At 49.8% G+C, this 26882-nt stretch overlaps 11 protein-coding genes across 11 annotated transcripts; 6 read left to right on the forward strand and 5 right to left on the reverse strand.

The window, feature by feature from the left end:
- Window positions 1-745: 745 nt before the first annotated feature.
- On the forward strand, window positions 746-2218 carry bgt2 (GPI-anchored beta-1,3-endoglucanase EglC; the record flags this gene model as incomplete). The annotated part of the gene is made up of 1 exon (XM_040792838.1): window positions 746-2218. The coding sequence occupies one exon, from the start codon at window positions 746-748 to the stop codon at window positions 2216-2218; it is 1473 nt and encodes a 490-aa protein (XP_040644805.1).
- A 1132-nt stretch (window positions 2219-3350) lies between these two features.
- On the forward strand, window positions 3351-5212 carry PGRI_051260 (putative autophagy protein (Atg22); the record flags this gene model as incomplete). Its single annotated transcript, XM_040792839.1, has 6 exons — window positions 3351-3493; window positions 3544-3578; window positions 3635-4390; window positions 4454-4578; window positions 4632-4793; window positions 4847-5212. 6 exons carry the CDS (start codon window positions 3351-3353, stop codon window positions 5210-5212), a joined length of 1587 nt encoding a protein of 528 aa, XP_040644806.1.
- A 470-nt stretch (window positions 5213-5682) lies between these two features.
- PGRI_051270 (KRR1 small subunit processome component) lies at window positions 5683-6883 on the reverse strand (the record flags this gene model as incomplete). The annotated part of the gene is made up of 2 exons (XM_040792840.1): window positions 5683-6753; window positions 6824-6883. The coding sequence occupies 2 exons, from the start codon at window positions 6881-6883 to the stop codon at window positions 5683-5685; spliced, it is 1131 nt and encodes a 376-aa protein (XP_040644807.1).
- Window positions 6884-9046: 2163 nt separating this feature from the next.
- Window positions 9047-10441, reverse strand: PGRI_051280 (class I SAM-dependent methyltransferase; the record flags this gene model as incomplete). The annotated part of the gene is made up of 7 exons (XM_040792841.1): window positions 9047-9228; window positions 9281-9519; window positions 9613-9734; window positions 9916-9981; window positions 10037-10198; window positions 10249-10369; window positions 10431-10441. The coding sequence occupies 7 exons, from the start codon at window positions 10439-10441 to the stop codon at window positions 9047-9049; spliced, it is 903 nt and encodes a 300-aa protein (XP_040644808.1).
- A 2957-nt stretch (window positions 10442-13398) lies between these two features.
- On the reverse strand, window positions 13399-14818 carry PGRI_051290 (uncharacterized protein; the record flags this gene model as incomplete). The annotated part of the gene is made up of 4 exons (XM_040792842.1): window positions 13399-13607; window positions 13657-13864; window positions 13952-14397; window positions 14659-14818. The coding sequence occupies 4 exons, from the start codon at window positions 14816-14818 to the stop codon at window positions 13399-13401; spliced, it is 1023 nt and encodes a 340-aa protein (XP_040644809.1).
- Window positions 14819-14884: 66 nt separating this feature from the next.
- On the reverse strand, window positions 14885-17720 carry PGRI_051300 (gamma-tubulin-complex subunit SPC97; the record flags this gene model as incomplete). The annotated part of the gene is made up of 4 exons (XM_040792843.1): window positions 14885-14978; window positions 15035-15252; window positions 15301-17285; window positions 17354-17720. The coding sequence occupies 4 exons, from the start codon at window positions 17718-17720 to the stop codon at window positions 14885-14887; spliced, it is 2664 nt and encodes an 887-aa protein (XP_040644810.1).
- Window positions 17721-18066: 346 nt separating this feature from the next.
- Window positions 18067-19124, forward strand: pup2 (proteasome core particle subunit alpha 5; the record flags this gene model as incomplete). Its single annotated transcript, XM_040792844.1, has 5 exons — window positions 18067-18091; window positions 18146-18158; window positions 18225-18303; window positions 18445-18788; window positions 18845-19124. The coding sequence occupies 5 exons, from the start codon at window positions 18067-18069 to the stop codon at window positions 19122-19124; spliced, it is 741 nt and encodes a 246-aa protein (XP_040644811.1).
- A 230-nt stretch (window positions 19125-19354) lies between these two features.
- Window positions 19355-20881, reverse strand: PGRI_051320 (25S rRNA (adenine645-N1)-methyltransferase; the record flags this gene model as incomplete). The annotated part of the gene is made up of 1 exon (XM_040792845.1): window positions 19355-20881. One exon carries the CDS (start codon window positions 20879-20881, stop codon window positions 19355-19357), a length of 1527 nt encoding a protein of 508 aa, XP_040644812.1.
- A 463-nt stretch (window positions 20882-21344) lies between these two features.
- PGRI_051330 (Zn(II)2Cys6 transcription factor domain-containing protein) lies at window positions 21345-22239 on the forward strand (the record flags this gene model as incomplete). Its single annotated transcript, XM_040792846.1, has 2 exons — window positions 21345-21474; window positions 21527-22239. 2 exons carry the CDS (start codon window positions 21345-21347, stop codon window positions 22237-22239), a joined length of 843 nt encoding a protein of 280 aa, XP_040644813.1.
- A 123-nt stretch (window positions 22240-22362) lies between these two features.
- On the forward strand, window positions 22363-24688 carry PGRI_051340 (uncharacterized protein; the record flags this gene model as incomplete). The annotated part of the gene is made up of 3 exons (XM_040792847.1): window positions 22363-23342; window positions 23399-24512; window positions 24575-24688. The coding sequence occupies 3 exons, from the start codon at window positions 22363-22365 to the stop codon at window positions 24686-24688; spliced, it is 2208 nt and encodes a 735-aa protein (XP_040644814.1).
- Window positions 24689-25109: 421 nt separating this feature from the next.
- PGRI_051350 (uncharacterized protein) lies at window positions 25110-26586 on the forward strand (the record flags this gene model as incomplete). The annotated part of the gene is made up of 4 exons (XM_040792848.1): window positions 25110-25769; window positions 25821-25917; window positions 25990-26487; window positions 26540-26586. 4 exons carry the CDS (start codon window positions 25110-25112, stop codon window positions 26584-26586), a joined length of 1302 nt encoding a protein of 433 aa, XP_040644815.1.
- Window positions 26587-26882: the final 296 nt, after the last annotated feature.

The raw sequence follows: 26882 nt of genomic DNA on the forward strand, positions 1-26882 counted from the left end.
CCCCTGCGGGCCGATCGTTAATCTCTCAATGATTGAGCTTAAAGGGGGGTTGGCTAATAATAGACTGTATAGGGGAGAGATTAGTAAACCCCTGATGGAACCTTCCAAGGTTGGAAATGGATTGGATCATGCAATGACACCCGTCTCCACCAGGGTGTCTCTGTCATATTTCTCTGTGCATAGGGTCTTCCATACTTCCCATCGAGTATCCGCACTTAGGGTGCCAGCGACCCACTATATATACATATAAAATGCAACAAAATGAAATTGACGGGTTTAAATGTGGATGGTCGAAGAAACCCTTTGTTTCCGAAGCCGGATAGAAATATCCGGGGAGATCGGGCAAATCATCGAAAGCAGCCTCGGGATCCATGGATTTATCACGCCCCACAGCTCATGCATATTTTTGGAATCAATTAATTCACGGCTCATCCAATCGGAGGGTTTAAAAAAGAGTTAAAGTGGACAAGCAAACGTGTTCTGACCCACATAATCCACTGAACTACGCTGTGGCGGAATCTAGACTTGGGTTCCAAGGTTTTCATGCCCAGAGCCTTGCTTTCGGCCTTCAGAGGGCTTTCGGTCTTTAGAAGGCTTACTTCTTCCGTTTGCAATTTTCACTTTCACTTCTACCTTCACTTCTATTTTCATCTCTTATCAAAACTTCCCTGGCCACATTCTTTATTCCAGGTTCTTTTTCATCTCATTCTCATAGCCACTACCAACACTCGTTAAAACATTCAAAATGCGTTCCGCTCAGTTCCTTGCCCTCGCGATGGCCGTCGCCACCTCCGAGGCCGTCTCTCAGGGTTTCAACTACGGTGCCCTCAAGGTCGATGGCAGCCTTAAGACCCAAAGTGACTTCGAGACCGAGTTCTCGACTGCTAAGAACCTCGTCGGAACCGACAATGCCTTCACCAGTGCCCGTCTGTACACCATGATCCAGGGTGGCACAACCAACGGCCCCATCTCGGCCATCCCCGCTGCCATCAAGGAGAAGACCACCCTTCTCCTTGGTCTCTGGGCTTCCGGCGGTGACATGAGCAACGAGATCGCTGCCCTCAAGTCCGCCATCTCCACATACGGCGATGCCTTCACTGACCTCGTCGTCGGTATCTCCGTCGGCAGTGAAGATCTCTACCGTAACTCCGTCATCGGTTCCAAGTCCAACGCCGGTCCTGGTGTCGAACCCGCCGAGCTTGTTGACTACATCAACCAGGTCCGATCCGCCATCTCCGGCACTTCCCTCGACGGTGCCCCCATTGGCCACGTCGACACCTGGAACTCATGGACCAACAGCTCTAACGCTGCCGTCGTTGAGGCCGTCGATTGGCTCGGTTTCGATGGATACCCCTACTACGAGAACACCGACCCCAACTCCATCGACGATGCTAAGGCCCTCTTCAACAAGGGCGTCGAGAAGACTAAGGCTATCGCCGGCGGTAAGGAGGTCTGGATCACCGAGACTGGATGGCCCACTACTGGTCCCACTGAGAACCTCGCTGTCGCCAGCATCCCCAACGCTAAGCAGTACTGGGATGAGGTCGCCTGCCCTCTTTTGGGTGTTACCAACACCTGGTGGTACATCCTCGAAGACGCTGGTACTACCTCCCCCAGCTTCGGTGTCACTGGCTCCTCCACCGACACCACCCCCCTGTACGACCTGAGCTGCAAGAAGACCTCCACATCTTCCAGCGCTGCCGCCGGTTCCTCTAGCACCTCCGCCTCTGGCTCTTCCGCCACTGGCTCCGGCTCTGGCTCTGGCTCTGGCTCTGGATCTGGCTCTGGCTCTGGCTCTGGCTCTGGCTCTCACTCTGGCTCCGGTAACTCTGGCTCCGGCTCTGGCTCTGGCTCCGGAACTGGCTCTAACTCCGGCTCCAACTCTGGCTCTGGCTCTGGATCTGGATCTGGTTCCGGCTCCGGCTCCTCCTCCGTCGGTCCTTCCTCCTCAGCTGTGAGCAGCGGCATCCGCCCCTCCACCAAGCCCAAGTCCAAGAGCGCCTCTGCCTCCGCCACCGGTGTCCCCTCCAGCACCGGCTCTGGTTCTTCCCCTGTTGCTACCGGTGGCAGCAACCTCGGCTCCGGTAACTCTGGCTCTGGTTCCGGTTCTTCTGCCTCTCCCTCCACCTCAACTCTCCCCGACAGCTCTGCCACCCGTGTCGCCGGCTCTGCCGTCGGTGCCCTGGTTGCCGCTCTCGCCCTTGCTTTCACTTTCTAAGCATGTCAATTCTTTCTTGGGCGATTTGGAGTGATTGGTTGGAATGATACTCACTCACCTTGGTCATTAGATGGTCGGTGATCGGCTGGTTTTATGTAATATTTTCTTACGTTTGTGTACTTTCTCTTACTTTTGTGTACTCTTTCAAATTAGGCTTATTAGTCTATCATATGGGTTCGTTGTACGTTACATCAAAAGTAAAAGTTTGAAGTCTACATATCCTCGCAGAATCTTTCAGGTCCGAGTAGGGTTGTAATGATGAGTCGTTTTTAGTTATACTTATTCATGATATGCCATACGCATGAACCCTTGGGGTCGCAGATGGATGGACTTGGCTCACTTAAAGAGTAGTATGAGCCCTAAAAATAAACTATTTCAACCAGCCTCCGTTCCCACCATTCGATTTCAAAGTCAAATACATATCTCTCAGTTATCTACTCACTTCGTTGCCCTTCTTCCTCCCCGTTCCCTATGTATACATGTATACAGTGATAGGGTTCCAAACGCAATCAGAGAACAGGAGTTCAAAAGAGGAAAGTGCGGCTCAAGTAGAGCCAAGTATATATAACGTTGAAAGATACTTATAAAAAATTTAGAATCTTAGCAGCAAATTTTTCCTTGAATTTGCCGTTTCTTCATAGGATATAAGAATCAACAAATAATTTCGCAATCTTCATCAGAAGTCGACTAAATCTAGTTGTACTGCAGTCCATTGTATTGCCTCATTGGCAGCCTATTACCGCTATTTCAGATTTTCCCTCGAATTGACCATTTTTAGTAGTTTTTCTATGCTGTGGTAGTATTCTAGCAGTCTTTTGAACAGCCTCTTTAGATATTTTTACTAGATATGCTGTTTTAGATATTTCCCCATTAGGCTTGTTAAAAGCCACCAAATCCACCGAATGCGGATGTTGTGAAATCCAACGATCTGATAGGACGAGATGAAGGAGTCAAGCACCAACTAAACCCAACGCGATATAGTCCAATTTGACCAAATCCAGTTTATCGTGATCGGCACTTTCATTGCAATGCAACTGGTTCATCTGAAGATGAGGGTTTAATACGCGGGGCTTGTCATTTAACTCGATTTTTTCCCTTCTTTTGTCACCCTCATCTTTTCTCTTCCTCAGTCATGGACCGGGATCAGCAGAAAGACGATATACACTCCACTGTGGAGGTGGAGGGTCCTCAGGCCAAGATCGACCAGCCGACTGCACCAGATCAATTCGATGAGAGATACCGCACCACCCGGATGGAAATCTGGGCCTATTATGCGTGCGTGGATTATTGAATCGTCCCTGTGCGAAATCTAAACACCACTATAGCTATTACATTGGAAATAACGGCTTATCGCTGTTCAGTAAGTCTATGCGCATTCTCAGGGATCTTAACTCGCAGAAACTGACCCCGTTCTAGACTTCGCGCCAACTGCTTTTCAAAACTTACTCTACCAAGCAGCGCCTTCCGATGGACTACTCGACTTTATAGGAAGACCACGCACAGTCAACAGTATCGTTCTCCTGTCAAATGGAATCTCCTTCGCAATCCAAGTCGTGGTATTCCTGGTAATTGGCAGCTTCGCCGATTTCGGTTATTGGCGACCCAACATCTTGATCGCGCTGTCGATCGTCGCCTATGCCATCGGATTCGGCTGGTTAGGTGTCCATACCTCGGACAAATGGCATGTCGCTGTCGGTCTGTATATGGTCGGTTTGATCGCCTATCAGACCACGCTCACTTTCTGGACCGCTGCGTTCCCAGGCCTGGCGCGCAATTCCGTCGAAATGAAGGAAAAAGCAGACGCTTATGTGGCGGGGAGAATTACTCGTGATGAGTACGACTATGCGGACAGCATGATGCGCAGCAAGCTGGCCAATGTTGCTTTCTATGTCCAGTCCGTCGCGGAAATCTTTATTCTGGCGATTATTGTGGGGATCATGTTCGGGTTGCATGTCAATGATAGCGAGAGCAATAACAACTGGGGACTTAGTGTGCTTATCGCATTCGTTTCCGGTGTGTGGTTGCTTGTCTCGATTCCGTGGTTTGTTCTTGAGAAACGTCGGCCGGGCCAAGACCCTGGGAAACGGTCGATTCTTATTGCAGGCATGTGGCAGTTATGGCATGCTATGAAACAGATCTGGCATTTGAAGCAGAGTCTTATATACCTGATTGGTAAGATTTTGTGTTGTACTATATCTATTTCTGGCTACTGGGTGCTGACTGTGTTGGAAATAGGTTATTTCTTACTTGGAGACTCTCTTAACACCACTGTGACTGTTATTGCAACTTTACAGAATAGTATAGTTGCCTATAACACCCTGGAACTGACATACCTGCTTATTGTTGGTATTGCCGCACAGGTGGGCTTCGATTTCATGAACTATTTACTTAGAAACTGACAGATCTCTCTTAGGCGGTTGGCATATACGCATTCTGGGCAATCCAGCAACGATTCAAGCTCGGAACCAAAACCATGTTCAACATCATCGCCGTTGGAATCATCCTACTGGATGGCTGGGGTATGATCGGTATCTGGACCAACAAGTTCGGCTTCCACAATGCATGGGAAGTCTGGGTATGTCAATACCACTCTACCATATGAGCAGTAATGTCTAATCGATTCTATAGGTCTACCAAGCATTCTACGGCCTTTTCATATGCCCTTGGTACAGCTACTCGCAAATCATGATTTCAGAAGTCACGCCACGCGGCCACGAGTTTTTATTCTTCAGTCTCTTCAGCATCATCGGCAAGACTTCGTCTTTTATTGGTCCTCTCGTCTCAAGTGCAATTATCGATGCAAGTCCATCGGGCAATGTCTCGATGCCATTCTACTTCTTGTTTGCATTGAGTGTTGTCAGCTTTGTGATTCTGTTCTGGGGTGTTGATTTGAAGAAGAGTCAGGAAGAGCAGGAGAGGTTCTTGTTGGATAAGTTGCGACAGTTGAATTCCAGTTCATCGTCTTCCGATGAGCGCACTTCTGGAGTGGTCTGAACTACTGTCTTCAGATACATCATGGGTGGTTGACTTTTTCTGGTGCTTATTTATATAGGCAGTGCGGCTTGGGGGATATAGGCTGAATATACGTACCGCAATTGCCATCGGTAATAATGATATGATGCACTTCTTTAAATACGACTATTGATAGAAATACAAAAGTGACGAGCCATAGGTTTGAGAGAGGTATATGAGAGGCAGACATGTCAGTAGTCCTCGGAGCCCTCAACATCAAGCAGGGCCTTTTTACAGAATTTCTTCACTCAGACTGGCGAGATTTGAAAAAAGAAGATCATTTCTTGGTATTGAACAATATTTTTTGTAAATGTACACACCAGCTTGGGGCGTACACGGGTTGCAACGTTGCAACGGAGAACCAGGAGACAAGACATTTAAACGCCAGACCTATGCACTGCCATAAGCGCCAATTCCGATACAAGATACCGATACCACAATCAAAGAGCAGATCATTCCCCATCGGAAGAAGCGTCCTTGGACTTGCTCTTCTTCTTTTTCTTCTTCTCTTTGCGCTCGGCAGCCTCGTCGGCATCGACGTCCTCCTCGGCCTCGCGTTTCCGCTTGCTCTTTTCCTTCTTTTCCTTCTTCTCTTTCTTTTCTTTCTTCTCCTTCTTCTCCTTTTTCTTCAACTTTTCCTCGAGATCGGCCGGCAACGCCTCCTCGGGCGCAATGAAATCCTTCTCGCGCTCGCGCATCTTCTCGTCCCGCTTGATGCGCTGTCGCTCGACAACCTCCTCCTTGTGAACACGCTCCTTGGCCTCCTTTGACAAGAAGTACTCTCCAGACTCGATCTGCAAATCGACCTTGCTCTTCTCCGGCGCAGGAGGGAATGGTGTGTAGACCTTCTTCTCCTTGTCGGTGACCTTGAACGGCACGTGGCGCTTGGACAGCGTGCGCTTCTTGAAGTTAGGCAGGAACCGGTCCCAGGACTCTTCCGCCAGCGTCGGGTCCTTGGCGAGCTCGCGCTTGATCATCAACTCCTTGATGTGGTAGATAGGGTGAATGTTTGCCATGCAGTCATCGATAATTCGTCGCACCTCCTTCAGTCCCTTGAATGGACCCATCACAGCCACTGTGTTACCCTGCACCAGGATGTATGTGCTGGTAAGCAGTTCGAGTGCTTTGAGTGTTGAACCGTTGGGGCCGAGAATGCGCTGTCGTCGCTTCACAAATCGCTCTTTGTTCCGCACTTGGTTGCGGATCTTGATCACGTCGCATGCCACACCGTCTTCGAGAATCTTCATCGCTTGTGTCACCGGTACGCTTCGTGCAAGCAGCTTGATCAGATCACGAGCTTTCATAATCGCTGCTGGGTCGTAGGTCTTCCGCGTCGTCTTCACTGTCATGCTACCCTCAACCAAATCCAGTGTGCAGGCAATGCCCTGCTTCTCCAGAGCTCGTGTGATCACCGGCCATGCTTCCTTCAGGTACTGTTCACGGTATTTGGGGAAGAGTGTCATGAAAGACGACTCTTCGGCGAAACTGCCCGCGGCATTGTGTTCGGGTTTGAATTCTTCGATCTGTTGCGAGGATCAGTCAGTAAGGATTTTTCAATCGTGAAAAAAAAACAGAGAACAGTTGTTGACTTACTCTCCACTTATCGATATCATCCGTATCCCAGGCCTTCTCCTTATTGTGTGTTGAAGGCATCTTGTTGGTGGTGACTTAATCGCAAGGAAAAAGAATTGGCGACTGTTCCAGAGCTCAAATGAAAATCCGCGCCAACTTTTTTTCCTCCCCGCTTTCCCCGATTGGGTAGACCCTATTGCCTTACATTTCAGGCACCAACGCGTCTAGATCGGGAGTTAAGGCTGCGTAACTATCTTCCTCTTCGCTAGCTCTACGCTAATATTCTGCTCTGTATATTCTACAAAGGTCACGAAACATATTTGAAGTTGGGGGCCAAGTATTATTGAGAATAGAGACAGTCTGTCCTCAGGTACTCCGTACATGGAAGACGAAAGAATTGGAGATTGTTTGTGGCAAAAGTATTCGGCAATGTTTACCTGTAGAAAAACATTAGAGGCTTCCCAAGCATCAATCTTCCGTGCTCAGTGAGTGCTAATCGAAACCACGAGCTGTCTAGTGAGTTCTTCCTCGAGGCCCCTGGAGAGCAATCACTGGGCATGATAGGTATGTTGTATGGGGCCGGCTCTCGGGGTCTGTGCCCAATTGTCATCTCCGAACCGCTTTCCAACACACCCATAAAGAAGAGTACGGGCAAGGTAGCGTGAAGCTTATGTGTTTCGAGCTCCTGTGGCTCTTTCAGCAATCAATATAGCCTAACTCCTCGGGCTAGCGGCTCTTTCACCCAGGGGCATTCCAGGAGGAACTCTAATAGGACGCCGAGAGACGGTATGACCTCTTCCCGAGTAAGGGACAAGCAAATCGACAGATCGACAAGAGGATCGCGCTAGTTAGATCCCGATCTGTAACTCTGCTCGTGTAAAATCTTGGTGATTTGGAAGTTGTGATTGGGTACCAAATCCGTACTGGAAACACAGTGAAAAGTGTATTGATTATCACATGTGCAAGACTCCTGCCGCATTGGGAGTACCGGTAAGACCCTCGTGAACGAGATCGGGCATTTCTTAGCCTGTAATAGAGGCTGTAGTTGTTCATTGAGGCTTGGGGGAAGCTCGCCGCCGGTTGGGGCTATCACTCTCGCTACGAGACGGGTCCGCTCTGAAGATGTGAGGCGTGTAGGCGCGAAGCTGCTAAGTTTGAAGTTGTCAAGCCGGTATGAACATTCTTAACGGCTGGTATTGGCGAGGACAGTCAAAGCGTACAGTTTCTGAGATCACATAGTGTAGATCATGTGTTCCTGAAAATCCGCGGTTCCCTGTCCCGTTAGTTCGGTAAGTCCCCCCGGTTTCATCTTCATCGATCTTCCCCATCTTTTGTCATTTCGTGATGCTACACAAGCGATGAGGTGAATCTTGGAGCATGATGGAGTCGAAAATATCCTTCTCTAAAGGGTATGGTCGGATCGGGCGCCAACGGTGTCGGGTATCGTGCACTGGGCACGATCTCAACAGCTTAATCTGCACCTCCAAGTCTTCTGCTCTTGACACCCCTCTGCTTCGTTTCAATACCATTTTATCCAGCAGTCAACTAAAACCAACTTACCCTAGGCAGTGACAGCGATGCCTCGATGCCTCGATGCCGAGTTTCATTGAAAACACCTTCGCTTTCCCACCACGATTGGTAGTAACTCAACAGCGACCCATCTCAAGTGGATACCGGGCTCTTCAAAGCCGAGACTCGATGCATTTGGGCTGCGCGTGGGCGTTGCTGGCTTCTGCCGAAGCAGTGATGCGCACGGTGAGCTATGGGCATTCTCTCAACCCAATCGCCATTGAGTCCCACTCGTTCTTTGTGCGACTATGCAGTCCTCTCTCGATGAATCACACCAAGACTCCCGGGTCTCAGTGAACCCCAGCAAAAATACAGCGACGGTTATCGATACGGATCCCCATTGCGTTACAGACGGTAGAAGGAAAAGAACTGCCGCAACCAAAAAAACTCATTCGACTAACCATCTTTCCGCTAATGCGATATGTCTATGCAAATGGGATGCAAAGTGCAGAACAAAACCTGTACAATATTCTGGATGTGGAATTAGGAAGGGGTGGCATCGAAAACTGGCCTGGCCCAGTTGTCTTGTAAGCTCTTTCCTCCCCGCAAGAGGTTGCCCTTAACGAGCCATCATGCCTGCCGATTTTTCCAGATCAATGCCTTCATGGCTTTCTGCCAATGCACACATATCTATTTAGTCAGCCTTTGTGTCTCGGTTTCAGATTGGAACGATTCCTACAGTGGGAAATATGCCTTCAGTGCGGGGTCTGCCGCCTCTTGCTGTGCTTGGTCCACCAAAGAATTGAAATTGTCCGGGGACATATGCAAGCGTTGGGTCAATGGATATAGTGCGAGTGATCGGAGGAGTTGCTGCATGTTTTCACGACTGCATCGGCCGATATCTCGCATCCGTTGGTCTGCATTGAATCAATCAGTCTCATCCGTTTTGTTGAGCAGCCAAAGACCGACCTGTCGACCACGCAGACAGAGGAAGAGGAATCATCTTCGTATCCACCTCAACAAACCCCGCCTCGGCCATGAGAGTTCTCAGCTTCGATCCGATCCGGAGATCTTTCCTGTCCTCCAAAGCACGCAGGTATTGTGTGCTCCACCTCCTCAGGGCATGCTCATCAGTGAGTGAGCCATTGTCAGATTGCGCATTGAAGTATATTTCCACCATTTGGACCCAACCTCCTGGCTTCAGTGCCCTTGACGACCACTATGTTAGTCATGGAATTCAGGTTGAATACTCCTGCTTCTTGGAGTGACGGCAAGGTCAACTTGCTGTGGTGGATTCGCACCTGACTATGTCGCGAAGATAGGATGGCCATCGGGATCGGTTAATGCCGGTCGCAAGGAGCCTAGAGTGGACAAGATCGAAATGGTTTTCAGGAAAGGTGAAACGGCGGTTCAAGTCATCGACCTATTCAGCACGCGTTAGCGACTGTTTTCAGGAGGTTACACACCTTAATAGAAGTGTTGTTCAAATTGGCGGATCAAAGAAAGGTTCCAAAGCACAAGGCATGGGTCAAAGGCAGCGTTACGGCCTTCTCATGCTCTAAACCACACCATCCCCCGTATTAATATGAGACGGGTTGACTTACCTGGAGCCATAGGTTGTCAGGCATATCATCTGGACTCATGTGAGGGGCAATGTCTACGCCGATGACCTATGAACCACCGAACGTTAGGATGTTGTCGGGCGCAATCAAGGGGACTTCTTACTTCGCAATGAGGATACTGCTCAGCAACATCGACGGCCCAAGATGCGGCTCCATGCCCACAGTCGAGAACTCTTTCCAGTCGACGGATCGGTGGAAAGATCAGACGATTATCGAAAATTCTTTGGAAAACTTGTTGCAGGTCTTCGAGTCGTTGCGCTTCTTCCTGGTCCAGCTGTCAGTGAGAGGACAACGATGAAATCCTGGAAATCTTACCTCATCGACCGGTCCAAAGTACGTACGATGGTCGATCGAATATTTCTGAAACTCACGGCCCTGAACTGTGACCGTATCGAGATACTCACGGTCTAATTCTATCGTTTGTGAATCTGGACTCCTGGCGGCCATCAACGTCAGTTGCCCTTGGCCCGAAAGAACACCGGGGAGAACCAACATACGCCATTGTCATCCTGAATCAAGTGGTGTTGTGGACGAAGGGGAAAATCTGAGCTGGTATACCCTGATTTGTCTGGGCTGGGCGGGGTTGAATTCTCCGAGACCAAGATCTTGCTTCAGATCACAATATCCGAAAAGGAGTGGAATTTCATGTGCTAAGAGTTTCGTGGGAGCGATCGGGTGCCGCCTGAAGACGTCAGCGGCACCCTCGGAGAAGATGGCCGCTCGCGTGAGGATCAGTTGCCCTTGGGCGTCTGTTGGCGAAGGCTGTATGGAGGGGCTTTCAATTATACAAAGGACGTACTAAAATGTACGAACGGGGAAGGCCAAACGGTCCACCCAATGGAATGCCTCGTTCCAAGACCACACTGGATACAGGAATCGATTGTTGAAGACACGGGTGTTTAACGGTTGAAGATTTGGCACGGATGGGGCCTGGGTGGGTGGTAACCAAATGCGATCAATGCGGACTCTGCCAACTCCCGGATCGTTCATGTGTTTCCTTGGGGTCAACTCCGAAACCCTCCCTCACATCCTTGCTAGCGGGACTACCCAAGATGGCCTGAGACACTCCTCCAGGAGGCTCTTGTTTCTACTCTGGAACACTGTTACCTCAACCAGGGCTTGAAGAAAGCAAAAATGCGGGTCAGTTGAGTAGCCGAAGAGTGGTTCACGAATAATTCCGGACGATTGACACCAGAATGGGTAAGTATCAAAATAGATACTCATTTCCGCTGCTTAAAGCCAAGCTAACAAACCTTGAAATTCGGCGGTGCAGTTCAACCAATGCACGGTTCGCCGTCTCGCATAGTACCTACTTCCTTCGAGGGTCCAAGGGCGCCCGACGGTGTGGATCGAGTACGAATCCGGCCACGCTGACCCTGACTGGGATCTTCCCCCGTCAAAGAATCGCTTCAAGGCTAAACATGGTAATTTCCCGACTGTGATCGGTTAAAGTCTACAGAAAATTGAATCGCAACCTCCGGCTGTTCTTCATGATCCCCCGAGTGTCTAGGGGGTTACCAGCGAACAATGATGTAACAAGGTCTCGGTGAAGAATGAAAGAAAACCCCATCAAGTGAGCTATGCAGCATTTTGCCATGAGGTTGAAACGATGACAAGGCACCCGCTGTGTGACGTGGAAACCCCATACAAAAAAAAAAGAAGAAGAATTGAAAAATTGGTCATGATGGAGAAGGGGAAAAAGGCCGGGTTGGCATTTACTCCAACCCTTGCGTATGTATGTTGTACGGGCCAAATGAGCCCTGCATGACCGATTCCAAAGGCATGGAAAGGGATCACCCGGTTCCCGCTGTCACTTGAAACAATGAAAAACCAAAAAGCAACCCACCGAACAGCTCTCGGTACCAGTTTCCAATCCCCTCGCCCAGCGTAAAGTCGGTCTCGTCCAATGCGCATGCAGTACTATGCCAAGTGGCTTCCGGTCTCACCACAATGTCTCCAGCAGCCCCTCAACTTGAGTGGGGTTGTACGGACAGGATCAGCAACATCCTCGTTGGGGCATCCATTCCCTCGGGATTTTGTGGGTTTTCATTTTGGGTTTTATTTCCCCCTCTGACTTCGCTCACTCACCGCTTGTCTGGAGAGTTTTCCGTTTCAAGCCTCCGAGTGGACATGGAGACTTCACACGGGGGTTTCTAATCCTCCGGCTTCCAAAGTGATACAGAAGGAACCCCTCTTTTCTAGATCCCTTGTTTGCCTTACGGAGGTTTGCCTTGCATAGGGCGGGCAGCGGGAAAGGTATCCCGCGTGAATGTGGATATCACCTTTGGGAGAAGGTACATAGTACGAAGTATGCGATATTACAAGATGTTAATGCCAGTATCCACTCCGGTCTTAGAATCCACCGAAAAAACGCCTTTGAAATTATTCCCAACTCAGCTGATACCTGCATCTGTTTCTCAATTCTCCGAGGAGATAGTCCCACTCTATATTTTAAATGCAAGCAAATGCAAGCAAATGCAAAGGATCTGGTATTTATACCAATACTCATACTCGAACAGTTAATTTACAAGGCAAGTTTCCCCCGATATGAAGCAAAAGAAAATATATGATCCATACTGTCGGGATTTCGACAGGGCTTACCCGTCCCCAAAACCCAGCGCCATGGTTCGTATCGCGGGTAAGGGGACCACCCAACCTTTTTTTCATTAGGGGACTTTTTAGATCTCTTTATATTTTATATTGGACGGCATTCTCCGTATACGTTTATTACTTTTCAGCTTCTCCATATACACACCGACTTATTGCAATGATACGTACGAAAAAAAAAGTATCCTTGTGACCTATTTACCGAATACGGACCACTCCCGTGGTCCCGCTATACGCGCACTATATACTTACGTAGGCACTGTTTAGGATATTTGCTCAACATCCTAACGATCGGCAAAATTCGTCGGTGAAGAAACATGAAACCCACTATCAAAGTATATATTAGCCCATGACAAATATGTATCTACCAGGATATCCATGGACACCGTACTATTCCTTCACAGTCTTCTCAGCATTTGCTCGAATGGTTAGTTTTGAGCATATTGAATATAGAAGCAAAGAAACCCTCTTTATATGTTTGCAAAAGTGGAGAGGTCAATATCAGATTTAGCCTTTTTGCAGCATAGTTATATATTGAGAAATCACAAGAGGGCCATCAGGAGTTAAGTTAGGATAGAAATGAGATGTGGGAAAGGTAGTAAAACAACACTGTTAGGCCTAAGTGAGGATATATAGAGAGAAGCCAGGCATTATTTCATACCTACAGTATCCCACAGCAGAATATATCCTTGTTCTCTAGGACAGAAAGTATTGTCGTTACCATTGCTCATATAAACAGCAGAAATTTCTATTAATCGAAGAGTGGGGTATATAAAGCTAGATATACAAGGAACAAAGATTACACCAGATGAACTCACCATAAACACTACCTTTAATGTCAGTACAAAGAACCTTGACCTACCGCACATCCTCCCTCCCCGTCGTAAACTGAACACTAGCCGAAACAATCTGCATAACCGTCTCAATCTCCGCCTCCGTCCGTGGCGCATAGATCAAAACATACTCCGCCGGAATATCAGGTCTCGTACCCAGCGAAAGAAATGTCATCGCACGTGTACCCGAGAAAGCATGACGCTGTCCCCAACCAGCCACAATAACCTTGATACCTAGTGAACGTTAACAACCATCACACAACAAACAGAAGAAAACCCATACAATCAGCCGGTGCAAGGACCATATGAACAGAATGATCATTTCCCGAATGAATATGCGCAATCTCCCGCTTCATAGTTTCCGCAATCCCAGAAACGGGAATATGATCCGCAACAAAGAGCCCATCGGCATGTCGTTCCAGATTCGATTTCTGGAATTTCGTGAGATGGTGATTCCGATGTCCGAATGCTGTAAATGCAGTTCGGAATTTCTATGAAAATCAGTTAAATGGTTCTTCATTCTAGTCCTCTTTCCGCCTTCTTTCCGCCTTCTCTTTCCCAAAACAAGCAATACACACCTCCATAACAGCCTCATCCGGCAACTGCGTTATCTGCCGCTGCGGTACAACATGCGGTCCAACAACAGGTCTCTCCTCCCGAAACTGTTCCTTAGTCAAGGATAAAAACCCTTCATTACCCTTCCCATGACCCTCGGCTGCCGCAATGCGCTTCACATACTGGTCCGTGCTGACCATCTCGCGCCCGAATGGCTGGAACAGCGCGCGCACGAGAACCCATCCTACCGCGTTATTCGGGACCCCGCCCGGGCCGTAGGATTTGAAGATTTTGTAGTCACGATACGCGGCGGGGAGGATGAGGGTTGAGACGAGGAGCGCTGCGGCGCTGAGGGTCAGAGTTAGACGGTCTTGGGCGTGGAAGGGGTTGGAGAGGGTTATTGGCATGTTTGTGGTGTTTGTATGATATACAGTGTCTGTGGAGATATTTAGAGGAGTTTGATTTTCAACTATAGAGATTTGAAGTTAAATAGAGGGAGGTGTTTATGGCCGAATGCGGCTGACGTGAGAAATTGGCTGACGCGATCCCGAAGAATTCGCGTTCCGGTTCTTTTTCAGGGCTATATATAAACACATTGTTAATCTGGTTTCATTTCGCTATGCTACTCGTATTATCATTAATTCCGATGTCTGAAATGACTCGGTTCATGGATTTAGGTACAATAATCTGACGGATATCCACGGCCCCACAGGCTTGTGGGAGGTGGCACCCTTGTCGGAAGGTCCAGTGAATCGCTCAATGCGGCCTGAGACAATCCAAAATCCGAAATCCGTGTCATATGTCTCGGCATTCACCGAGTTCCACGTGGCAGCAGACGTCATGGGTCTGAAGCGCTTACCCATAGCCAGAGTATCCGGCCGCATCTCCATTGTGGGTTGATTGTGTTGATAACGATATCAGTGTGTAAAAGACACAGAGCAAGGGATTGCAAGCTTTCAATCCTCTTTGCTCTCCTCTCGGCTAATGGAGGTCAGGGAGTGTGCAAGCTTCAGGAGCACTACACTCTCCGTTGCGGCGAAGTAATTTAAGCTGTATAGTCATGTTAGAGCACATAACCAAGGAATGTGAATGTGAATGTTACTCACCTGTCCATTAAAATCCGGAGATGGCGCGAGAAATGGTCCTCGTATCGTTTCAGTGTGTCCTCGAGTTTTCCAATCCGAGTTGGATCATATCCTCTGGCATCTGCCCCAGGGACTTTGCCTCCAGCCAAGTCGGGATCAGCTGAAGCCAAGGCTCGTGAAAGTGATGCTGCTGTCCAGGAAGCAAACATGGTGCAGCAAGTCACCAGTTTCGAATGGATCTATATAGTTATTAGTATGAAAACCACCGCTAGTGTAGAGAAACGAACCTTCAACAGTTTAGCCTGTGTAAGCATGCACTCCTTCAAACATGTATCCAAGAAATCCACATGATCTTGCATCAGCTCATCAACCGTCCGGTTGACCTGCTTCATATCATTTTCCTCCACCTCCGACGCATCGGCGTGGACGCTGTTGACACGATCCATCAGACCCACCCAATTGGGTTCAATGACCTCAGCTGTACAGAAGTACAACAGCTGCTGGACAAACACCAACATCTTCGCGCGCAGGTTCCACGCTCGCCGTTTCCATATTTCAAGCCGTCGATCGGAGGATTTATGCCGCCAGCTGGTGGTCTTATTCTGGTCTGCCCAGGACGTGACTAGCAACGTCTCAAGATGGCGTAGTGATAGAAGATGGCGGAAAATAAGTTGGTACCGTAGAACGGTTTTGCGGCTAATGACGAGTGACAGAGGGAATGGAACCGAATAGTCCAGCTCAAGCGCATCGAATCCAAGAATATCTTTGTCCTCGTCGGCAGAATGGGCAGCAGAGACTTGTTGCTTCTCCGCCTCGGTCCCCTCTTGATTAACTCCGGAGACATTCACGACTTGCATCAGCCATTTCGTGAGGCCAATCTTGTTCATTCGCACCTTAACATCTTCCTTGAACGGATCCAGTGCTGCAACACTGCCAGGCTGTCGAAGGACAATATCTAATAGTGATTGGAGCTTGCCCTCGTTGACCGCACGCGCCGGCTTTCGTAGCTCGGAAGCACCAAGTTCAAGGAAGTAGGAAAAGAAATCGGAGCGATCTAGGAAGAAATAATGTTTTAGGGAGCGGAATCGAGTTGTGAGGGAGTTTTTCGTGACAAGAAGGTTCAACAAGGAAGCGTTGGCGTAAGTGTAGGCGGAATTGACATTGTCTAGGAAGCGTGGATCATCGAGCGTTTTGGGGACATCTTTGACCTCTTTGCTGACGTCGACACCACCACATTCACGGACCACGTTAAGATACTTTCCAGCCAGCAGGACTTTATCCTGCACACTCTTCAATTGAGGTGGAACCTCATGTTCTCGAATTGTGTAACGCTTCTCCCAATATTCGTCCGTGTAATCCTCCTCGAGTTTCTCGCGCTTGATCCACTTTTGTTCTTTGACCAGGAACTCGGCATGGGGATCCTTGATACCGCCGTGGTGTAACCATTCATTCAACATAGTCATGTATGGCCTACTGGCGTCACGCAATAATGTCTGAAGCAGGGTCTTGGTGGTTGGATCCCCTGAGAATGAAGCCAGACGTGCCGTCAAGAGTCCGAGAATATTGCCTCCTTTGCACATCTTCTTGCGGGCCAGAGACCCTGGTACTAGGTCTCCCCCTTCTTTGAGTTGTTCAAGAATATTGTCAACATCCTCATCGAAGTCGTCAATCGACTCCTCGAGCTCTTCGTCCAGAAGGCCATTTTTGAGCAACAGTTCCTGGCCCATTGAATATAATTGAGACAGACATTGACTGGTGGGCATTGTGTGGAGATGAAGAAGGTGTAAGGTAAATGTAGGATTGTTCAGCAACTGGCCTTCCAGCTGGGCGATAAGGATCAGGTAATCTTTCAGGAGCTTTCGAATAGATGCGCACAGTGAGTGACTAACAGCACCACACTCGGCGCGGCTTTGGATTTCGACAAATGCCTCCATGGCACTGTAGTGTGTTGCCATTTTCAACATGGACTGGATGAGATCACGAAGGGTGGGATCCAGCCCCGGGGCTATCTGGAAGACTGGGCCCGTGAGGCGGTCTTTCTCGATTGATGGGTCGTATGAGCTAGCGTAGTGGACATATTGACCTTCGAATCCCATGAACACGAACAACAAGTCCTCCAGGATCGCTGCTTCCTGGGCATCGGGCGAGAGCTCTCGGAGTGGCCGAGGATGAAGGGCCTGCGGAACCGTCGAAGCTAGAGGGGGAACTGATACACGACATGCGAGGGGAGCTGTCGAGTGAGGAACCAATGATGCTTTGGGATTCCATGGTGCTGTGAAGGAAAAGTCAAGGTCAGTAAATCTGCAATCCACAACAAACTGCGGCGCAGGGATCATTCACAATCAGCTGGGTCCTTCTCCCCAGTTCGGGCACTGGGATTTGCGTCATCAAGTTGCACAAGTTTCCTAGGCCGAGTCTTATCCCAATCGCCTCTGTTGGCTGCACTAATTGATTCCTTAACAGGGTTCGCAGGGTTCCTTCGCACTGCCTTTTCCCGTGATGTAATCACTATCCGTTCTGAGCGCTTCTCCGGCATGCTCTTCTGATCCCGGGGTACTCTGTGTTTTTGACTCGAGGAGCTGTGGCGCAAAGGATCCTTGTTCTCAGTTTGTAGCGGCGACGGTCCGCGAGTTTCGGAATCGACGCGATTGGAGACGGCGCGGGGTCGTGGAGCGCTCATATACGCGGCGCGGTCATTGGCAGACATAATCCCGCGAGGGCGACGAGTAAATCATGCAGCATAGGAGATTTCAAGGCGCGAAATCGAAGAATTAGCAACAAAAATAACAGAACCAATGTATATGGGGAGAAGATGCAAGTATCCAAACAACTCCACTTTGGCTTGGGCATAATATTCTGCCTCAGGCATAAAGGCAGTAACCAGGCACCTCACCTCTTGCGTACGTCGAGAGCTTCCCTTCCCGAGCTTCACTCAGACACCCACCTCTGCTCCTCTTCCCTTCCCAACTGATTCTTTCCTCCATCGTGATTCTATATTGCTTCATTGATCCTTCTTTTTGACAAGTTTCCTCTATCCCATCAGATAATCCAATATGTTCATTGCACGATCAGAATATGGTAAGCTTCATCTGGGTCTCCCCTCACCGCGAATCAACTAACAGCTTTGGATAGACCGTGGAATCAAGTACGTTCTCCGAATTTAATCTGCATCCTCAGATAGATCTGCAGCCTGACAATGTTTCCTCCGCAGCACCTTCTCTCCCGAAGGTCGTTTGTTCCAGGTCGAATACTCTCTTGAAGCTATCAAACTAGGCTCCACCGCCATCGGAGTATGTCATACCACACAATTCCTCTTTGTTATACCATTCCACGGAAGGCCTCAAATCACAACGAGCGATCTTCGTACTGTTATCGGAGCGCAAAGCCAAGGATAATGCGAATATGGAACTGTCTTTCTAACAGTCATCTAGGTAGCAACCTCCGAAGGTGTGATCCTCGGTGTTGAGAAGCGCGTCACATCCACATTGCTCGAAGCGTCGTCCGTCGAGAAGATTGTCGAAATTGATCAGCACATCGGCTGTGCCATGTCCGGTCTGCAGGCCGATGCCCGCAACCTGGTTGAACACGCCCGCGTCGAATGCCAAAATCACGCCTTCCACTATGCCGAGCCTCTGCGGGTCGAGAGTACAACGCAGGCAATTTGCGATTTGGCTCTTCGATTCGGTGAGAGCGGTGACGATGAGGAGAGTGTCATGAGTAGACCGTTTGGTGTTGCACTGTTAATCGCGGGTTATGATGAGGATGGGCCCCAACTGTAAGATATGTGGTTTGCTTTTGTCTGATATATTTACTGACTCGTCTTTTTGTTAGATACCACGCTGAACCATCCGGTACATTCTACCGGTATGACGCCAAGGCCATCGGTTCGGGAAGCGAAGGCGCGCAGGCGGAGCTGCAGAATGAATACCATCGGTCTTTGACTCTAGCAGAGGCTGAGACCTTGGTCCTCAAGACGCTGAAGCAGGTCATGGAGGAGAAGCTTGATTCCAAGAATGTCCAGCTGGCCAGTGTCACCAAGGAGAAGGGATTCCGTATCTACAACGATGAGGAGATGGGCCAGGCTGTCACACAGCTCGGTGGCAACCAATAAGTGCGATTAGTGTCAAAGATATCTCTTGAGGGGGCTCCTTGGACTTGATTTGGAGGCTAGTATCTATGTCGGGAGCAATAGAAAAATAATGACGATGCCGTCCAACGCTTATATGCTGGCCTAATTACGTCGTATTTCACGTAGCTAGCAACTTAGAGATGGTTCATAAGCATAGAGGTCATGTGTGGTAAATTTGATTATATACAATGACAATAGATCCTTTGCAACATCTAGCGGATCTTATAAACACACGGCTTCAGCACCTGGGCCTCTTGCTCAGCCGACATGCCAGACTCTGAATCAGGCTTGCGGTCAACAAAGCGCTTCTTGTTGCCACCAGGAGCAGGCGCACTGAGAGCCGAAGCGTGTTTTCCCTTGGTAGGTGCACCACCCTGCTTAACAAACACCATTCTCACAAACATCTTATTGGACTTATCCACGGACTCCTGGCGAAGCATGAACCCACGAGACCGGAACACCTCCACAAATGCCGAGATATCAGTCTCGTCCTTATTGTCAGATGGGCGCACATCCTCAGCAAAGATATCACCCTCATCATCAGACTCGTCGGCAGCCTTCTTCTTGGGCTTCTTCTTGTCCGCCTTGCTGCCGGGCTTTTGTGCACCGATCTGAGACTTCTTGCGTTGGACCTTGCCAAATCGACTTTTGACCTCACTGACCCAGCACTCGCCCTTGCCGTCGCCGCGCAGAATACGCCATGCCTCCTCGACGAACGAAACCCAGTTGGTTCCCATCAGACTCAGACAGAAAATAGCCACATCTGCGGCCCCATCTTCCAAGGGGAGGTTCGAGATATCGGCTTTGGTGATCAGCGCATCGGGCGCGGCCAGATCGTAGCTGTTGAGCTTGAGCTTCAGCTTCTTGGCTGAGGGAGTCAAGGCGCGTGCGAGCTGTGCATCACCACAGCCAAGATCGGCAATGGTGCATAGTCCAGTGGGACGACGGGGAAGCGGGTAACCCTTGGCAGGGTTAAGGGGATTTCCTCGCTTCGGAAGCGGGATCGCACCGCGGTGGCGGATGGTCTTGATGTAGTCGTCGACCGGGTTCGAGGGCCAAGACTCCTTCACCTGTCGCGCAAATCCGGCATGGTACTCGTCGAACAGTTCCGGATTGGTGCTGAACATCTCGAGTGCTTTCTCGGAGGGGGTGGTATAGAGAGTTTCGTTCAGGTGACGGAATCGAGAGGAGATCAACTTCTGTCGCATCGCCTGCTGGAGAGGGGTCAGGTTCGCTGTTGGTGGGAGTGCAGGCGCAGCGGGAGCGGGAGCAGGAGCAGAAGCTTCTTTAGTTGGGGCAGTGGTAGCATCTGCCTCAGCCTTGTCCTCTGATGTGTTGTCCTTGTTCTTCTTGTTCTTCCTTTGCCTCTTCTTGGGTGCTTTCTCCTCGGCTTGATCTGCGTCTGCATCGGCGGTGGTGACAGCTTCGCTTGTCGGTTCCTGGGTGGTGGTTGTCTCAGGTGTTTGCTTCTCCTTCTTTTCCTTCTTCTGCTTCTTCTCTGACTTTACAGGACCTTCTGCGCCTTGCTTGCCACCCTTGGTAGTACCCTCAATGTGCCTGCGGTACATCTCATCCACATTGCCGGCGGTGACACGGTCATTGGCACGCTTGCGCTTGTTATTCTTCCCATCAGAATTGGGGGCATCCTTCTCCGGCTGCGACTCGTTCTTGGGCTGCACAGCCTGAGTCTGTGGCTGCAGAGCAGAGCTCTCAACGGACCATCCTGGAACAGCGAACATAATTAATTCTGAAGGATTGGTTGTAAATGCCCAATTCCTTTGAAATAGAAGGAACGGTCAGAAAAAAATCTCAAAGTTTCGTTATCGGTAATTTGGTAATCTTACTATCGATTACATACACAGTGATGCCTCAGGCAGAAGACCGGGGTAATACTCGCCTAAACGCCTATGGCATGACCGTGTTTTGAGACACAAAGAGAACGTTGTGCATAATGTTCACCGGGATACCCCTAAGTAGCTCGTAAGCCCTTGTAATTATCATACCCGAGGACACTTAATTCTGACTGTGCACTTAAGAACCTTGCAAATACGAAGGTGATCCCCCCTGACGAACCATCTATCGCGGATGATCTGCGGCCCTCGGCAGCTTTTCCCTCTTAGCTGTCTTACGGAGTACTTATCTGATCATTGTATCTTTAGCCCCACAATGTTCTCGCACATGTCCACTCTGCAATCTTGAGTAATGACTGATGACCTTCAGGATCAGCTGGATATTCCAGCGGATCTTACTGTTGGGGATACTGCAGAAGCCTCAACTGCACGATCAGGTCCCCGGAGGCTCCCGAAGAAACGAACTAAGACTGGCTGTTTGAGTATGTTACAGAACACTAGAGAGAGGGCTACCCCGTTGACCAAGCCTCATAGCTTGTCGAAAGCGCCGGATCAAGTGTGGCGAAGAGAAACCAATATGCACCAACTGCGTGAAATCCAAGAGACTCTGCGAGGGTTATGCCCAGCGAGTCGTGTTCAAAAACCCCATAGGCATATTTGGGTCTTTCAGTACTGGCCACGGCCAGGACCTGCAGATAGAGCAACAGCATATGAGGGTGCCGATATACAACGACTATGGCTCCCAACTCCCTCCCCAACAGGCGGCAGCCGCTGCTCAGCATCCAATGCTGGCTCCGCGACCTGTCGATCCGGCGACGATGGGATATCACTCATTCCCGTCTCGGGTCCCTTCGCCCACTCAAAGCCAGCCGATTAACGCACCTCCCTTCTATTATTCAGCGGCTCAAGTGCAGGCGCCAACCTATGTGTGGCACACTCAACCGATAGCTCGAGAGGAAAGCACGTTCATTGCATCAAATGTGACTGACTCCTCACAATCACAGCAGTCAGTTCAGCTAGGACAGACGAACACTCCACATATGTCTCATGCTATCACACAAAATGCACCTCAGGTCACCAGTCCAATCGGCCAGACAGCTGAAGAATATGCCTCCAATCTCTCCCCGCTACCACCTCCCAATCCAATGCCGGAAAGCAGGGAGAGCGAAATCAACAAGATCCCTCAGGTATACATTGCCATGATCTTTCTGCTTTTCGCAGCCGATATGCTGAATACGATTTCTTAGATTACACATCCACTACCTACGATATATCATTATCAGCCACCCCTAGGTCAATTACCACAGCAATTACGATCTCATGAACAGTATATACCCCATCAGGTACCTCACCAAACACAAGTAGTATATATGGAGGATGAAAGCGAGGATTATTACGACGTGGATTCGGATGACGAGATGGTGGATCAATCACAGGCCGAAGGCTTCAACCAGCTGAGTCTCATCATGGCCTCTGCTAACCGCGATGAGCGACAACTCCGCTCCTTCACTACCTATTTGAACGAGCCCAATGTGCTTGCCTCATACCGTCCTACACTTGGCTCTTCTCCCTTGAATAACCCAAAGACCGCCCGCATATTTGCTCACTTCATCCACTCGACCGGTCCATCCTTGTCTATATTTGAACGACATCCTACTGACTCCTCAATTGTTCTGGGGGCGGCTGTCCCACCTGCGCAACAGGGTCTATGGGTCTATACACTTGCCCTCAAAGCTTTGGAGCATCCAGCCCTCCTCCAGGCAATACTGGCTGTCAGCAGCTTACATATTGCATATTTACAGCAAGTTCCCACAACAGTATCTTTGAAGCATTATCACTACGCCCTGAAACGAGTTGGTTCTGCAGTCGGCCTTCCCCTCCGACGCAAGCAAATCGGTACTTTGGCTGCCACTCTTCTACTTGGCTACTATGAGGTGATATCTGCCGATCACTCGAAATGGAATAACCACTTGGGTGGGTCCACCCATCTGATCCGAGAGATCGACTTTGCCAAGACCACTAGAGACCTACGGGCATATCGACGTAGAGCTCACGAGCAGCGACTCCAGTCGGGCTGGACGAGTTCGTGGTGGGGAATGCCTGGCGATGTCTCCGAGGACGATCCCTTCTTTGAGAAAGAGGACAGTGTCGACGAAGATCTTATAGGTGCCATTATGGGACAAGCAGTAAACTACGACCATTTCGGATGCATCAACGGAAAGAGTGCGCCTCCCTCCAAAACGCATTTCACCCGCAAAGACATTGAGGTTTTTCGGATTCAATGCGATCTGTACTGGTGGTACGCAAAGCAAGATGCGCTTCAGAGTTTCATTGGCGGGAACAAACTATTGTAAGTCTAGACTCACAGCTACTAGTAGGTATACGATTTACTTATCCTAAAACAAGAATGCCCTATTCTCAATGGGGTCAATGTCCGCCGCGAGCAGGCATTGGCCGCTTAGATGCCATCTACGGCTCCGCAGACCACTTGTGGCTGCTGCTCGCTCGGGTCACAGATTTTGCTTTGCGTGATCGCAAGCGAAAATTGAGAACGCTAAAGGCAGGCGGGGTGGACTGGAAGCCAGGCCCTGAGATGTTTCAATTTATGGGTCGCTTCGCTGGCGGCCCTCCTGGTCAAAGACCTGGACCACCTGGTGGATTCGGCCCGGGGGGTCCCCTTGGACCTCCATCTAAGACGCCTAATATGCAACCTGAAGGGCACCCCAGGGACCCATCCATGGGAGAGCCTACTAGAGCGTCCCCTGCTTCTAGCCCTGGGCTGGCCTCGGCCGACAGTCCTCCAATGTACGGAATGATACCCCCTCAACCGCCTGCACGCCTTCCCTCGGGATTCCAAGATAGACCGCGTGAGCCTCGCTTATCGCCAGACGAGGATGACCCGGCTCACGACATGAGTTACAAGGAAGCCGAACAAGAATGGGAACAGATCCTGGTTGCTATGGACATATTCTCTCAAGCTTTGGGTCGCGATTTCCAGCCTTTGCCAGCAGATGTCGCGCCCCCGATCTCTACACCGTTCGGTCCGGCCCTCCAGTATCGTACCCATACCATCGCCGTGATTTGGGGGTTCTACTATGCCATGCGACTTCTGCTGAATCGAATTCACCCCTGCATGCCACCGGCCATTATGATGGCAGCTGGGGTATCTGCTCCAACGACGGCTGGATTCGCACAGACTATTGGAAAGATCCTGGGGGGTGTCTACTATCCGCAACGCTTTAACCTCGAAGCTGGAAGTTTAAGTCCAAATTTGGGTTCTGGGTTGACTGACATGACAGTACCGATTTTCTTTGCAGCTGTACAATTTACTGATCCCACACAGCGGGCTTGGACGATTTCAAAACTTCGCGACATCTCTCGTTTGACTGGATGGAAGACCGCGGATGCTATTGCCGGGGGCTGTGAGAAAGCATGGGTAGTCGCTGCAAAGCAAGGTCGTGGGCCACCCTATGAACGGTCATTTGAGAATGACCGAACCCGGGAAGAACAGGAGCGTAAGGTAAGCGTGTCTATTGGTAATCCTTGGTCTATACAATCCACGCTAATGTATTTGCGCCACAGACTGAGGCTGTGCTGGAGGAAGTTGAAGACCGCCGCTTTGTGACGGTCAAGCTAGATCGGGCGCATTGGGCTATGGGAATCTTGGAAGAGGACATTGCGAATTTGGAGATTTAGGATTGGATCAAGGATACGTGCAATGCATCAGTACCTACATATTTACATATCACATACATTAGGCATAACATACAGTAGTATCATACAGTGCCAATAGAAGATGTGGCGCAGGTAAGTCTCCAAGTATCCCCCCACATTCAATACAATCTGACCCAATGTCATCACTGATCGACTTCTGCCTGACACTTTACACATCTTGTTTTTTTTTTTTCTTTTATTGTTTCTTTTCTCCCAAGGCTGATTGTCGATTTCTTCTTTCTATTGTTTTCTCCTCATTTCTGCCTTTCAGTGTTTCATATCTCTCGTCTCTCCAGTCTCGTCCGTGGTTTCCTCGAAAACCCCACCCTCGGCTCGGAAGTCAGCCGCTCGCGTCATCCACGGTTCACCACAACGTTTTGTAGAATCCGGTGATACTCCCAGAATGTCGCGGTATGATGATTACCGCTCGTCAACAGGAACCCTGGATTCTCGAGATCGATTTGATCGATACTCACGGGGTCCCCCAGTGGCCGAACGACCCCGCCATGCCGAAGAGCGCTTTGAAGCACGCCTCCGTGACGAAGACCGATATGGACCCCCTGCGCGCGCCCCTGGGAGACTCTACCAGGATGACCACTTAGACCACCAATCCCCTGCCAACTCTCTTGTGGCACATGACCGAAGTCGGCGCCGTGATGACAGTCCCTCATTTCGACGTCCCCAACTCATTAGGCGGCAGTCGTCCTTGGATACTTTCGACCGCATACCCCGGCGCAAGATGGAACATCTTGATGCCCGAGATCGAGGACCGCGCGCTCCCCGCGCACCTATGGTTGCTCCGCCTCGTCCTCAGTTTTCTCCGGGCCGTTACCGTGAGCGGGAAGTCTATGAGGATATTAGAATCGCCGAGCCCGACTACTATGGTGACGAAGAGTTTAGAGATATTCGTGATCGAGAAATGGTTGATCATCGCCGTCGCTCTAGCAGTACTGTACGCAGGCATCACGAGAAGCCTTACCCGCGCAAAGGGAAGACCCGTGTTCCTCGTCACCTTGCACACATTCACGCCATTATGGACCTAGGGTATCCGTTCAAGGAAGAGGTTGGTGTTTTGTTGTCCCACAGCGCTGTTTTCAGCTACTGACCTAAGTAGGGGGATTTGATTATTATTCAAAAGGCATTGTCGAAGGAACAGATCGATGAAGTGCTTAGCTTGAGCCGCGAGTTCAGGCGCCCTTCGTCTAGGGAAAGTGAGTGGCATCCGCTTTCACAGTCCTCGGACTTCATGGGTAAGGGTCATACTAATTATCGTTTTCAAACAGCTGAATACATTGGCCTGTCCCCATCTCCTCCCCCAAGGGAACGGCGGTCGCGCGAGCAGGTGACAGAATACCTACGTGTCGAGGCTTCCCCTCGCACCAGTCAAGCATTCATCGTGGACGCAACACCCGCCCGACACAGATCCCATTCGCGCCACCATGTGGACCAGTACGAGGAGATTGTGGAGAGGCCGCGAGTGCGAGGAGTCTCCAGGCGACGAGCTGTATCAGTCCATGCTCATGGACCTCGTCTCTCTCCCGTGCAGTATATCGAGGAGCGGGATTCTTCTGCTGTTCGGGCGGGTCAAATGGTTGTTGTTCGTCCACGGGAGAGCGATCACGACGTGAACGAGTACATTCGCGAACTGGAAGAGGAGACGAGACTTCTTCGCCTGGAAAGGCAGGGTGGAATTGAGATCACTCGAGAACGCGAAACAGATATCATTGACGATAGAGGCAACCAGGCTGAGATTACTGAGACCAGGACGCAGGAGCGCTCAGGTATGACGACCTATATTTACTGTATCGTTCTGGTGATTCTGACCTTCTTTAGAACCCAACTCTCGCATCATGCGTGCTATGATGGCAACTCTGACCTAACCTGATTTCTGTTCTGCTATGCTGTTTTTCTTTTGAAGCGGAGACTTACGATGTTATGATTCCGATTCTAAGGTTCCGGGTTCTGGATGGGCATTTCCGGATGTTTTATGTATTTTCTTAATCAATTTGCAAATTATCTCTAGGTACAATATTGAAAGTCTTAACAGTCTACACTCACACAAGGCTGCTCCTAAGACGAATCATGAGTTTGACATATTGGAGGTTCTCCGGTAGAAAAAAGGACTCAAAAGTACAAAGTCATTGTATCGTGGGTGCCTGGTATTTTGATATGTGGC

The sequence above is a fragment of the Penicillium griseofulvum genome, assembly GCF_001561935.1.
Source record: "Penicillium griseofulvum strain PG3 chromosome Unknown contig_84, whole genome shotgun sequence".
Lineage (NCBI taxonomy): Eukaryota > Fungi > Ascomycota > Eurotiomycetes > Eurotiales > Aspergillaceae > Penicillium > Penicillium griseofulvum.